The 15224-nt window shown below is 39.7% G+C and overlaps 1 protein-coding gene across 3 annotated transcripts in view; it reads right to left on the reverse strand.

Moving 5' to 3' along the window:
• Positions 1 to 11945: 11945 nt before the first annotated feature.
• LOC141359296 (sialoadhesin-like) overlaps positions 11946 to 15224 on the reverse strand; it is a 155631-nt gene continuing 152352 nt past the window's right edge. For all 3 annotated transcript variants that reach the window (XM_073861526.1, XM_073861527.1, XM_073861525.1), the window contains one exon: positions 11946 to 12064. In XM_073861526.1, the coding sequence (XP_073717627.1) occupies positions 12039 to 12064 (26 nt within the window). In that variant the 3' untranslated portion in view covers positions 11946 to 12038. The remainder of the gene's footprint in view (positions 12065 to 15224) is intronic.

Consider the following 15224-nt stretch of genomic DNA (forward strand, 5'->3'; position numbering starts at 1 on the left):
ATAAACCTACCATATGTTGTAGGCATAAAAGTTATAAATTAGGAGATTTGTCATTTTGACAAAGGCTTAAAATGATACACTGTATATTCACATAAACCATACCCACACTGCTGCTGTAGCCCACCTTTTGTCCTGAGACTTTAATATGGCATTAATGGCAAAAAAAAGTGCTAGCTCGCCATTAATCAGAAAGAAAAAGGTTGGCAAAAAATGCATCTCTAAACTCATTAGATTGATGCTTTAAAATATGTAATTTAAAAAAAAATTTAAGGGGAGCGTGCTCCCAGACCCTAGAGGGGTAATATTCTTCTCCTCTTTTTCCCCCCTGACCCGTTTTCATGCCTGAAAAGTCTCCAAAAAAAATCTGGAATTTGGAGTAAGTTGAACCAATGTTAAAATGATACTTATTTTACAATAGACATATTATTGGTTTCTGTAGGAATAAAGAGCGGGTGAATGCAGCGGAGCTCATTGGGTGCTCAGCACCCCTAAAGCTCTAACCCTAGAATCGCCTCTGGTTTGATGAAATTCTAAATATGAGACGCAGAGCACCTTAGCACGTTCGGCAAAATTGCATGCGCAAACATGGCCAGAACGCAATAGCGCAACATCGATAGAACGAAAAACAATCCAAAATGTACAGACTTAAATTATATCAGAATTTACGTTTATAATAAATACATTTTTTAAATCAAATAAGGTCAGAAGTAACAACGTGCAGAACAAATGTGCAAAATGCCTCAAGTGCACGGAAACAAAACACAAGCCAAATAGATAAATCAGATAAACCAGAGTGATTTATAAATAAAATAAAGAAATTAATAAAAAAACGAAAGTATTGCCAGAATTGCCAGCTTCGTCTTTTAAATGTAGAAACAAAGAGGCAATGGTTTATTAACATAGGAACCTCTTTTTGGACGTGTAGCCCTGTCACAGGGATTGTTGGATTTATTAACGCATTTTAAAAATATTTATTGAAAGCTGCTACATCACATATTATTGGCAGCATTATAATAATATGCTGTATATCAATATATTGGGAGAAAGCTGTTATGTGCGAAATCAGATAATGTGTGCACCCATATACGGCCAAAATTGAATGATCCTCATTTCATAACACATCTGCAACGATTCGACTGTGAGATTGGTAGTCGAATCCGGCTTCTCCGATGCATCGAATCTTCAACTATTCGGGGACACCCCTATTAATTATTAAAAAAAGTTCTCAATATTAGTAATACTGATGTGTTACAGTGTTGCTTTGTACTTTGAAAATACATGATATTAATTAAGATATGTTTTCAGGAATGTGTCTGCAACACCAACTTCGTCTGGTACTCGCACGTTTTGAACAATGGCACGACAACATTTAACTCCATTCCCAAAGAGTTACAGTGTGTGATGGTTTACAAATGTATACCTTATTTTTTATATTTGGAAGTATTTTTAGATGCACACCAAACTTTCACAGCTGACATTTAGAATCATTTTCTTTTAATTAGAGCCATATTGTACTGGTCATATAGAATATTGTTACATGTATACATATTGTTACTTTATTATTTATAATTACAATTAAGCTTCTTTGTTTATAATTACAATAAAGCTTCTTAAATCTATTGTATTGTTCATGTTGTTAGCATTTTTTGCAACCCTGTAAGACTTTTATTTTACTAAAAAGGCCTTTTGTACTTTATTTTAACCTATTTTTTTTAACTACAAGCAAAAGTTTTTCTCTTTAAGTCTCAAGCAAAAGTTTTTCTCTTTAAGTCTCCCCACAGTCACAGTTCTTTTGTCCCAACATTCCTCACTGAGCCATTAGGGGGTTGGGTCTCCTCAGGTGTAAAACACATCAATATTCATGACCATTGACCCTCCCATGCATATTGCCTTTACACAGCAAAAAGTGTCTTACAAAAGTTAAATCAATGTATTTTTTCACGTGAATGAGTGGGTTAAATGGTTTTTACATCTTTTTGTAGCAAATTCTCTACTCTACAAGAGTAGATAACTTTTTTGCTTGTTAACAAATGTTTAGGATGTGTTCCTTGGCCTTATTTCAGCAACTTTTTGTTTTCTTTTTTTTACTAACCACGCATAAACATCATTTACTTAAAAATACAAACATGTACATACATTTATCTTAAATATTATTATAGCACAGTTTGTGCTGAATACAGTGTTATGTGATATTAGCCATTAATGTGTTTTAAAGCAACTGAAAAAAGACCAAATGTGAGAGCATCTCAGAACCTCTGACTGTGTCCAAAAAGGGTCCGACCCCAGAGGGTTAATGCAGGTTCAGTGGCAAACGGGTTTGTATGGCATACTATTCACAAGAACACAAAAGTTCCAAAATCGCAATCCGACTATAGGTTAAGATAAGGTTTTTATTTATTTATTTGGTTGGTCTGTGTTATGAAATTATGCGAATGCTTTGTTGAAGAGAAAAGTTTTAAGTCTAGATTTAAAATTATCGACTGTGTCTGATTCTCGGACATCGGTTGGTAAATCATTCCAGAGCTTAGGGGCTAAGTAGGAAAATGACCTTCCACTTTTAGACACTTTTGATAGTCTAGGGATAATCAAGAGACCAGAATTTTGCGACCGTAGTGTGCGTGATGGATTGTATTCTGATAGTAATTCTCTAAGATATGAGGGTGCTAGGCCATTTAAAGCTTTGTAGGTGATTAGTGATATTTTAAATTGTATGCGATATTTAACTGGTAGCCAGTGTAAAGATGCCAGAATTGGGCTTATGTGGTCATACTTTTTAGATCGAGTAAATACCCTTGCGGAAGCGTTTTGAACTAGCTGAAGCTTGTTTACTTGATTTGCATGGCATCCCCCGAGTAGCGAGTTACAATAGTCTATTCTAGAGGTCATAAAAGCATGGATAAGCTTCTCTGCGTCAGATGTAGACAGTATATGGCGTATTTTCAAGATATTTCTAAGATGGAAGAATGCTGTGCGGCAGACGTTGGCGATATGACTATCGAAGTATAAGTTGCTGTCGAACATCACACCTAAGTTCCTAACCGTGGAAGATGGCACCACAGTGCAGCCATCTATGTGCAACTTGTAATCTGACATATTATGTTTGTAGCGATTCGGTTCAATAATAAGTATCTCTGTCTTATTGGAGTTCAGCTTAAGAAAGTTATGTGCCATCCAGTCACTAACATCGCTAAGGCAGTCTGTTAGCTTAGAAAACGTGTGTGTTTCGCTGGGATGTGAGGAGATGTAAAGCTGGGTATCATCCGCATAGCAGTGAAAACTTATGTTATGTTTCCTGATAATGTCTCCTAGAGGTAACATGTATAACGAGAACAGGATAGGACCTAAAACCGAACCCTGCGGTACACTGTATTTAACCAGGGAGTGATATGACTCTTCCTCGTTTACATAAACAAAGTGATAGCGATTGGTTAGATACGACCTAAACCAGGCTAGCGCCTGACCACTGATACCAACATAGTTTTCTAGTCTATTTAGTAAGATTGTATGATCTATTGTGTCAAAGGCTGCACTAAGGTCTAATAATATAAGAATTGAGATTTCACCGCGATCGGATGTTAATAGGAGGTCATTTGTAACTCTAAGCAACGCTGTCTCTGTGCTATGGTGGGGCCTGAATCCTGATTGGAACTTTTCATATGTACTATTATTTGTCAAGAATGTGCGTAACTGGCTTGCCACTACCTTTTCTAATATTTTCGAAAGAAAAGGGAGATTTGAGATTGGTCTAAAGTTATTAAGCTCTCCCTGATCTAGCTGCGTTTTTTTAATCAGCGGTTTAATAACTGCTAGTTTGAAAGCTGTTGGAACGTATCCTATTTCTAGCGATGAGTTAAAGATATTTAGAACCGGGGTTGACACTACAGGGAATACCTTTTTAAGCAGTTTTGTGGGAACGGGGTCTAATATACAGGATGATGATTTGGATGATGTAACTAGTCTAGAGAGCTCATCTATTGTAGTAGGTTTAAATGAATCAAGATGTTCGTATGGTAGTCTAGTGTTAAGTGAACTAATGGGTAGAGTGGTGGCTGCCTGGGTAGCTACGATGTTTTCCCTTATAGCCGTAATTTTGTTAGAAAAGAAGTTCATGAAGTCGTTACTATTGTGTTGAAGTTTACTATTGGTTTCTGTTTGTTCTTTATTTCTAGTCAGTTTTGCAACGGTGCTGAAGAGGAAACGAGAGTTATTATGATTCTCATTTATAAGCTTGCTAAGATAGGTAGATCTGGCGGTTTTAATAGCCTGTCTGTATTGTTTAACACTCTCTTTCCATGCTGCACGCCATACCTCTAACTTTGTGCTTCTATAATTTCTTTCCATTTTCCTAGTTGCCTTTTTGAGTGCTGCGTTGTGATGATCATACCATGGAGCTGGCGGTTTTTCTTTGATTCTCTTTTTTCGAATGGGAGCAACGGCATCCAATGTGTTAGAACAGACATTGTTTAGGTTTTCTATTACAATATCTAGATCGTCACAGTTATCTGCTACATGTTTAATTTGGGACAGGTCTGGAAGAGTGCTAATAAATCTATCTTTAGTGGTGGAAATTATTGTTCTGGCTAATCTGTAGCATGTTGTGGATTGAGTGATCCTATCTAGAAGTACAGTGTATGACACAAGGTAATGGTCAGAAACTGCATCACTCTGAGGTGATATTTTGATGTCATTAATATTGAGCCCGAGTGACAGAATTAAGTCTAATGTGTGCTTACGAGTATGCGTTGGCCCTGTCACATTTTGTCTAATATTGAGAGAATTTAGAACATCCATAAATGCACGTCCTAGTGCATCTTTTGGGTTATCCACATGAATATTAAAATCACCAACGATAAGAGCTTTATCTACAGTGACTACAAGCTCAGACAGGAAATCTGCTATTTCTTTAAGGAAATCTGCATGGTGGCCCGGAGGTCTATAGATTGTAGCTAAGGCAAAAGAGAGCTGTTTGTGGTTACTGTCACATAATGTGCTCATATACCTTTAAGGGCGTTCTGCTACGTCTCTACTGACGTATGCACGTTATGAGTGTTGACGTAGAACGCACACGGAAGTTTCTCATGTTTTACTGCTTGCATGTATGTTAGCTGCACGTTGAATCAAAATAAAAGTATTCGTAGAGTTAAAGACTCAAGTGGACATTCGAATTCTTTACATGGTGTCAGAAGCGTTTGACGGACACATTGCTTCTTCGAATGATGGCCAAGTTTAATCCTCCGGAAAGTTTCGCTTTTGATCGCCCAAACGAATGGGCCGACTGGAAACAGCGTTTCCAGCGATTTCGGTTGGCCACAAAACTGAATAAAGAAGACGGCGAAGTTCAGGTCAGTTCGCTAATCTATGCCATGGGGCCTGAAGCTGAAAATATCTTTAAGTCTTTCACCTTTGAAACGGAGGCGGATGAGAAGAATATCGACGTTGTGTTGGGAAAATACGACGCATACTTCTATCCTAAACGCAATGTGATTCATGAGCGTGCCTGTTTTCACCAGAGATCACAGAGACCCGGTGAGAAAGCTGAAATATTTATCAGAGCCCTGTACGAGTTATCAGAACATTGTGACTTCGGTGTCAATAGAGACGAACACATCCGTGACCGTATTGTTGTGGGCATTTTAGACAAAGACCTGTCACGTAGATTGCAATTAATGGCTGATCTAACACTTACCCAAACCATTACAACCGTTCGCCAGTCTGAGGAGGTCACACTCCAAGTTCACCAGCAGGGTGAGTCACGTGCAGCGGTCCAGGAAATCCGCGGAAGAGGACTAGGCAAAGGAAAGCCCAAGTGGAAACCTAAAAAGAGAGAAAGTGATTATAGAGACCCAAAATGTGGAAAATGTGGAAAATTGAGACACAGAGAACCGGAAAGGTGCCCAGCCTTGAACTCTACATGCAACAAATGTAAAAAGGTGGGTCACTGGGAAAAGAAATGTTACAGTAAATCAGTCAGAGAAGTGACAGAGACAGAGACGGTTTCACAAACACCATACTTCCTGGGTGCAGTCACAAATACAAACAAAACTGAGGAACAATGGACTATAGAGCTTGGAATTGGAACAACACAGGTGAAATTTAAAATTGACACGGGTGCAGACACAAACATAATGGGTGAAGAGACTTTTACCAAACTAATTCCAGAGAAGGATCTAAAGCCCTCAAATGTTACACTGTGCAGCCCAGGGGGTCAGTTGGACTGTTTAGGAATGTTTCAAGCCAGCACTAATTATAAAAAGAAGCCATATACATTTCCAATATATGTCATCAGCGGCCAAAATGCAAATAATCTGCTGAGTCGAGACACGGCAATGATGATGGGGCTGGTGAAACGGGTTGAAGAAGTCCACAAAACATTCGGTGAGCACAGAACACTCAAAACCGAACCTGTTAAAATCCTGTTGAGAGGTGATGCTGAGCCATATGCAGTGCACACTGCTCGTCGTGTCCCGTTGCCTCTTCTGCAAAAAGTGAAAGAGGAATTACAACGCATGGAGGAAAATGAGGTGATTGAGCCGGTGACCGAGCCCACTGACTGGTGTGCGCCTATGGTGCCAGGTCCAAGGAAAAATGGGAAGGTGCGCATCTGTGTTGATTTAAAGAGGCTAAATGAGGCCGTAAGGAGAGAGAGGTACGTACTTCCAACTGCTGAAGAAATTACAGCTAAACTCAGTGGCGCGACCATGTTTACATCACTGGATGCCGCTTCCGGGTTTTGGCAAATACCTCTACACCCTGAAAGCACCAAGCTGACCACCTTTATAACACCCTTTGGGAGATTCGCCTTCAAATGTCTCCCATTTGGAATAACTAGCGCCCCTGAAATATTCCAACGGAAAATGACTGAGACCCTCAACGGCCTGGAAGGCGTGGCTATCTTTATGGACGACATTTTGGTATATGGAGATACTCCAGAGCAGCATGACAAGCGTCTCAGCATGGTGTTGGAGAGAATAGAGTCAGCCGGTCTGAAGCTGAACAAAGAAAAATGTAAGTTCAGACAAAATAAGCTTCACTTTTTGGGACAAGTCATTGACAAATCAGGTGTGAGACCTGACCCTGACAAAGTCAAGGCAATCCACGAGCTACCACCACCACAGAATGTGCATGACTTAAAGCGTATTCTAGGCATGTTTAATTACTTAGGGAAATACATTCCCAATCTGTCTACGGTGGGTCAGCCTCTATACGATCTGTTAAGGTCCAAGTCAGTGTGGACGTGGGACCACCCTCAGCAGGAGGCATTCCAGCGGATCAAAGACATCCTGTCCACTTCTCCAGTTCTGAAGTTCTACGATGTGAATCGCCCCACGGCGGTCTCAGCTGACGCCAGTAGTTATGGCATTGGCGGAGTATTGTTGCAGCTACATGAAGGGGAATGGAAACCTGTGGCATACTGCTCACGTTCTCTATCTGATGCGGAGACCAGATATGCACAGATAGAGAAAGAGTGTTTGGCGAGTGTCTGGGCCTGTGAGAGATTTGAAAAGTACCTGTGTGGCCTCGAGAGTTTTAAATTGGTCACAGACCACAAACCGCTGGTGCCACTCATGAATCAGAAAGACCTGGATAACGTGCCAATACGGTGCCAAAGACTACTCATGAGACTTATGAGATTTAAACCGATGGCTGAATATGCACCAGGAAAGACACTAACGGTGGCCGACACACTCTCACGGAGTCCACTACAGTGTATGGAACAGGAGACTGACACTCATTCAGACGTAGCGTGCTACATAGCAGCCGTCGTGGACACCATGCCTGCAACTCCTCGTAGACTTGAAGCCATAAAGGCAGCTACAGCAGCCGACTGTAACCTACAATTGGTGTTGCAGTACATAAAGTCAGGGTGGCCAGAGTACATAGGCCAAGTACCAGCAGCAATCAGAGAGTTTTTTCCCATGAAAGCTGAATTATCTGAATGCGATGGAATTATCATCAGAGGCAGCCGTATGGTGATTCCAGATGTGCTAAGAACAGACATCCTGAACCGAATACACGACGGGCACCAGGGTTTGACTAAGTGTAGAGAGCGAGCCCATGCATCGGTATGGTGGCCCGGCATTTCATCAGAAATTCAACAAAAAGTCCAATCATGTCAGGTATGCCGTGAGATAAAACCCAGCCAGCGGAAAGAACCTCTCATCTCTACCCCGTTACCGGACCGACCTTGGAAGAGACTCGCTATGGACCTGTGCGATCATAACAAACACACTTACCTTGTTGTGTCAGACTACTTTTCCCGGTTCCTGGAAATACTTCACCTGCGAACAACCACTGCTTCACAGATAATCTTGAAATTAAAGGCCGTGTTTGCTAGATTTGGTTGTCCAGATGAGGTCGTGTCCGACAATGGGCCCCAATTTTCATGCCAGGAATTTAAAGACTTTGCGAAAGAGTTCGACTTCACACACATCACCTCGAGTCCACACAACCCTCAAGGGACTGGACATGCAGAGAGAGGTGTTCAAACTGCTAAAAGAATTTTGAAGCAGAAAGACCCTCTGCTCGCCCTCATGTGTTTTCGGTCAACGCCTTGCACCTCCACAGGGGTGAGCCCGGCAGAGTTACTCATGGGTCGAAAGATAAAAACAACCCTCCCAGCATTGGAGGTAAATTTACAGCCCCAATGGCCTGATCTGGAAACTGTCAGACGTAAGGACGCTTCGGAAAAGGGAAAACAAGCATTCTACTTTAATCGGCGCCATGGAACTAGGCCTTTACTGCCTTTAAAGCCTGGTGATCCTGTCCTCATGAAGCTGGACCATCAGAAAGCCTGGAAAACACCTGCCGTTGTCTCAGGAGACAGCGTCACACCACGCTCCCTTGTCATTGAAACACCCCAGGGAGCAACCCTGAGACGCAACCGGCGTCACTTGCAGCATGTTCCTTCAGCGGCCGAGACCACACTCCCTCTAGCCTCAGATGGACTACAACGGGAAGCTACAATACAGCAGCCCGACCCTGTGGTCTCACCAGATGCTGCATCACCAAACCTCAGTATCAAAACGCCAGACACCCAGACTGGACTGTTCCATACCCGGTCTGGTAGACTAAGTAAACCTGTTGAAAGGTTGAATTTATAAAAAAAAAATATATATATATATATATATATATCACAGGTTCACTGTGAAAATGTGGCTATTGTGTTTATATGTTTAGCCAGGGACTGTGGGGTGGACTAGAGGGACATTAAGGGAAATGTTCAAGGATCCTGTGAAGAGAGCTGATGTTCTAATGTTTGTTAATATGATGCGTAGTGTTATGTCTGATGAGTTAAGTCAACAGACACAAGTGACTTACTGCTTAATCAAACGTTATACCTTTTGACAGTTTGGTTATAGGAACAGTTAGGATTTGTTTTGCATTACTGTTTGTCCCCAGAGAAAAAAAAAAGGAAAAACTTAAAAGGGGAGATGTCACATAATGTGCTCATATACCTTTAAGGGCGTTCTGCTACGTCTCTACTGACGTATGCACGTTATGAGTGTTGACGTAGAACGCACACGGAAGTTTCTCATGTTTTACTGCTTGCATGTATGTTAGCTGCACGTTGAATCAAAATAAAAGTATTCGTAGAGTTAAAGACTCAAGTGGACATTCGAATTCTTTACAGTTACGATCGGTTATTTCCATATTTAACAACATTAGTTCGAATGATTTAAATTTTACTTCAGATTTTTGGTTTACTTTAAAAATTTTGTTGTATATTGTAGCTACACCACCCCCTCTCCCCTTTAATCGAGGTTCGTGTTTATAATAATAGTCTTGTGGGGTGGATTCGTTTAAACTAATGTAGTCGTCTGCTTTAAGCCAGGTTTCTGTTAAACAGAGTGCATCTAAGTTTTGGTCTGTAACTATTTCATTGACAATAGGTTCTTTATTGGTAAGCGATCTAATGTTAACAAGGCCGAATTTTAACATTCGAGGTTCATCTGTTAATGTATTGTTTTCTAATTTTATATTAATCAGATTTGTACCAGATGTGGCAAGCGGTGCTCTGTATTTATTTGTTCGGGGAACAGATACAGTTGAAATGTGTTGATATTCTGGTAAGATTGACTCGAAGTGCTGGGATATAAGTGATCTTGACATATCACGGCAGCTAACAGATGGACGGTTAAGCCGATCCGTCTGTTGTCTGACTTGTACCCTGGATAGTCAGACTGTATTCGAAGTAAGACTATTGGTCAGATTTATAGAGAGAATCGCCCTTCCTTCCTGAGATGGATGGAGGCCATCTCTCTTTAGCAGGTCAGGTCTCCCCCGAAAATGCTTCCAATTGTCTATAAACCCTATGTTATGCTGAGGGCACCATTTTGACATCCAGTCGTGAAGAGACAATAATCTACTGTAAGTTTCATCCCCCCGGTAGGCGGGGAGGGGACCAGAGCATATTACATTGTCTGACATTGTTTTAGCAATTTCACATATCTCTTTAATATTATCTTTGGTGATCTCCGACTGGCGGAGTCTGGTGTCATTCGTGCCGGCGTGAATAACAATTTTAGAAAACTTACGCTTAGCATTAGCCAGCACTTTATTTAGTAAATTGTGCGTGCTCGCTTAGTCTACGAGTCCGTAGGGTGTCACATCTTTAATTTTTACGCTTCGAAGTGTGCTCATCAGCGCCCCATTTGCCCCCTTGATGCTGTCTGCAGCAGGCTTTGCGCACTTTACCAACCCAGAAGCCCTTGCGAAAGAGCAGTCCGACCAATCAGACGACAGACACATAACACAAATATATATATTTAAATTCTAAAGACAGATTAAAAATGAGTGTCGTGTTCTTGAATCAGCATAAAAACTTGATCGGCTTTGCCACAAACCACCCACTTAAACAGGATGAGACTGTGTGATAGACATCTCTGCCCAGAAAACCAGTTTATACCAGCTTCAGTTTAATACTAGATTAGACTGGTAAGCAAAACACATCATATCAGAGACAACCTCAAAAACCAGTGTAAAATTCACAACATAAACATCACTTCATGACACGGCTTTTTAATTTCCTTTTTCAGTTTTTAAAATGTTATTTAATTATTGTTTAACAAAAGATAAATAAAACACAAATGGTAAAAGCTTTTATGATCAATAGCATCACTTTAGTCCTTATAAATGTGTAAATACAGCATTATTATGAGCAGTTGAAGTTGTAGTAGATCATTTAATGATATTATCTCATTTTCTCATACTCAAGCGGATGTTAAAGAAACTCTTTTTGACACTTTTTATTGCATAAGAAGAAGGAAAGCATTTCATAACATGCTTGGATTTTACATATTTTGACAACTATTACATACTATTATATTAAAAGTTAATTTATAGCTGTTATTTATTGCTGAGTCCTGTAAAAGATGTCTCTTATCTTTATTTCATCTTTTATGTTTTCAGCAGAAAAAAATCTAATCATTAATCTTCATCTTTTTACTGCTAATGCTCTTATTCTTGAGTAACAGTCTCAACTTGATTCACAGGACAGATTATGTTTTATATTTTTATAAACCTGTTCCTAAAACTGAGGCAATAATCTGCATATGTTTTATATTTTCTAAATTGGTATTTGGAGAAACTATTAAGAAATGAATGTAATTCATTTAAAACCTTTAAAAAGTATTAAATTGAGCTGATAAAAACTTCCTTTCAGACTTTCCAATGCAACTCATGTGGGTCTAAAAATAAGCAGGGTGTAAATGAGATTAAAGGCTGGCAGACAATCTGGGGCTGTGACAATAAAAAAGCTCATTTAGATCAGACACACTGATGGGCAACTTCTCTTCTTATTTTCGGCATGACGCTCGAGTCTGTTCCAAAACACGGCTCTGGTGTGCCCTTGTGTGTAAGGGTCCCTAAAGTCTGCACTACATGATGTCATCAACGTGTCGACTCTGAGGAAGTCCACAAGTTCAGGGTGTGTCATATCTCTGAAAGGCAGGTACAAAAAAGCTTTATTAAAACATTATAGTAGCAAACCTTCAGAAAGCCAAGCCTTGTTTTAATCAGTATCATACAGTTTTATATATTTAAGCATTTGTTTTGTCCATCGTATCTGAAAAAAAGACACAAACTCAGTTATATTCAGAAAAGGCAGAACATTCAGAATTTGACTTTTCTGTGATTCTCAGATTTCAGTCTCACTGCAGCCGTTATAACAGCGCTACTCAACAAATAACCATCATGACAGCTGTGTACATATTTTCAAAATAACACAAAAGTTCTGAGTGATGCGCTATGACGTTCAGTGCCACTGACAGCGCTAAAACACTTTCACTTTTGGTTGTGTTAGTACATTTAAAGTACAGCCTGCATTCAAAAATAATAATTCCAACTTGATTGGGTTTCTTTATCTTCTTTTTTAGGGGGTTCCCCAGTAATGATGGTACACAAAACAACGCGGCACACTGACACCTGACTTTGAAACCTGCAGAAGCTGCGCCAGTGACTTATTTAACTTATTAGGCAATATAACTAACCAAGATTTCTTCTTGTACTTGAACATTTCTGTAATGTTTGTAGCATCTCCCTTCAATATTAATGATCAGCTATAAGTGCTGCACAGTGAGACTGAAAGTAGCTCAGCGATGACGTCAAAGCTGACAATAAACCAATCAGCATCAAGGACTGAAACTATCTATTTTATAATTTACACTGTAACAAGTGAAAAGTTGGATTTACTTAAAGTTGCAGTCGGCAAGATCGGTTCTTGTGGTGCTGCTTGAAGTCGAACAAGCCTAATATCACATGAATCCACCTTATATTGAATGCAGCGTGATGGCGGAGAGAACTGTCACGACTGAGATGCAGGAGTGAGGAAGTTAGGAAGCAAGTGCAGAGTTCACAATGAAATAAATAACATTTATTAACAGAACGAGAATAAAACAACGGGCAGGTAACACTGGAACATCCAATAGAAGAAACAGGAACAGACATGAACCCAGCCAACATTGACATGTGGGCCCCACGTGGGTCCCATCTGGGCAGCATGGGTTACATGTGGGCATGGGCTTCACATGGGCAATATATGTGGGTCCCATGTGGGTTTCCTATGTGGGCCCCATATGGGTTTGCCCATGTGGGATAATAATGTGGGCCCCTCATGGCACCTATGTGGGCAAAACATTTTTATGCTTGAAATACATCTTTATAGATTTACAATCTTAAAATAATAACTTTTGGTTGATTGTCACTTTTAAACAAATACCAAATAATATAACAGATATGATTTGATCAGTATAAAACATTTTAAATAAAAATGCATTATTTTTTACATTTAATTAACATTGATATGTGGGCCCCACATGGGTCCCATATGGGCAACATGGGTTTCATGTGGCCATGGGCTTAACATGGGCAATATATATGGGTCCCTTGTGGGTTGACTATGTGGGTCCCATGTGGGTTTCCCTACGTGGGCCCCATATAGGTTTGCCCATGTGGGATAATAATGTGGGGCCCTCATGGCACCTATGTGGGCAAAACATTTTATGCTTAAAATACATTTTATATACATTTAAACTCTTAAAATTATTACTTTTGGTTAGTCACTTTTATACAAAGAGCAAATAATATCACAGATAGGATATGATCAGTATAAAACATTTTAAATAAAAATGCATTATTGTTAACATTTATTTGTGATATTTGTAATGTTTACCTGTCAATTATTAATTTTAATTTGCACAGCTGAGCATGAGTGAAAATAAGAAATGTCAGAAAGTTCATCAGTTTGTTAGTGTGTTAATTAAAGAAATGTTTCAAACATTCTGAAAGGAGTCTGATTAGTGGAGTCAGGTGTTTCATATAAGGAGACGATCTGCTCACTGCAACGACACATTACGCTTGACAAGTAGTCCTGCTTCGAATGTTTTTAAGTTTCATATAATTTAATATCATTTTTTATATAATCTTTGCTGAAATAGGCGGACTTACAACTATAAAGATGGTAAACATTTAAACAACAAGTATTTCCGCTTGCGCAATGATCTAGCGGAGCAGAACCATTACACTTGTAATTTTTTCCGAGTTGTGTTTTTAGAAAATGTAATACTACGGTACAAGTTCACGGACTGCACAGGGATGAATCAAAGCAAACGTGCAAGGACATTTAATGAGTTTGGCTGTGGATGCTTTGGAAGTTCTTCATAAAACTGTTGAGCAAAGATTAATTGATGATCAGAAGACCATCTCCAGAAGAGTGAGCAATGTTTGTGTTGTTTTTGAGTTCGAAGTATTTTAAGAGTTTGACTTCTTTCAATGCTTATTTTAAGTGTTATGTTAAATTGTTAGTCATTACCTGCCTTAGCAGTTTTTAAATGTTCATGATTATTTTAGCATTGAAAGTGTTATAAATTGACAATAAAGTATTTTGATATATTGAACCTTTACAGTTTTTTAATTTGATTTCTCATATTGCATCTCCTTTTTGTGATGTTACAGATGAATGAACTGTTGAATATTTATGCTGAAATCTGATATTTACCGAACTGAAATTATTTGCTTTTATCGGTTTTCAATTTAAAACAAATATATTATTTAAGTAAATTACAATTAAGCATTAAAAGTATAATTATTTCTTCATAAGGGACCAGTCCAGTACCCATTAAAAATCCATTCTGGGCCCTGATATGTAACGTGGGCTTCATTACGTGGGTGCAATATGGGCCCTATGTGTGTTGCCCACGTGTGCCCCACATAGGCCCCGCTCAGTTTCTATATCAAATTCATGTGGGCAACCCAGGTGGGGCCACAGTGGAACCCATGGACAAACCCATGTACAGCCCACATTGGAAGCCCATATGGGGCCCACATGGGCCCCACCTTGCAATGTTGGCTGGGAAAGTAGTGACTATTGCTGCGTCCGAAACCGCCCACTACATACTATATAGTACGCGAAAAGCAGTAGGCGAGGCGAGTAGTATGTCCGAATACATATTATTCGAAAAACAGTATTCGAAAAGTACCCGGATGACCTACTACTTCCGGTTAGATTTTGCAGTGTGCATACGATGGACGCTTCACTATCCCATGATGCCCCGGACGAGGAGTTATCCAACGAAGAAGAAGAGGCACGCGCTGTTTTCGCGCTAAAATGACACGACGTGATGACGACGTATGTCACGTGATGTAACAACATGGCGGATGTAGTACGTCCGAATCTCATTCATACTACCAGGATTCATACTATACAGTCTGTTTTAACGCCAAGTAAG

This window comes from Misgurnus anguillicaudatus, chromosome 23 (assembly GCF_027580225.2).
Source record: "Misgurnus anguillicaudatus chromosome 23, ASM2758022v2, whole genome shotgun sequence".
In the NCBI taxonomy this organism is placed as follows: domain Eukaryota; kingdom Metazoa; phylum Chordata; class Actinopteri; order Cypriniformes; family Cobitidae; genus Misgurnus; species Misgurnus anguillicaudatus.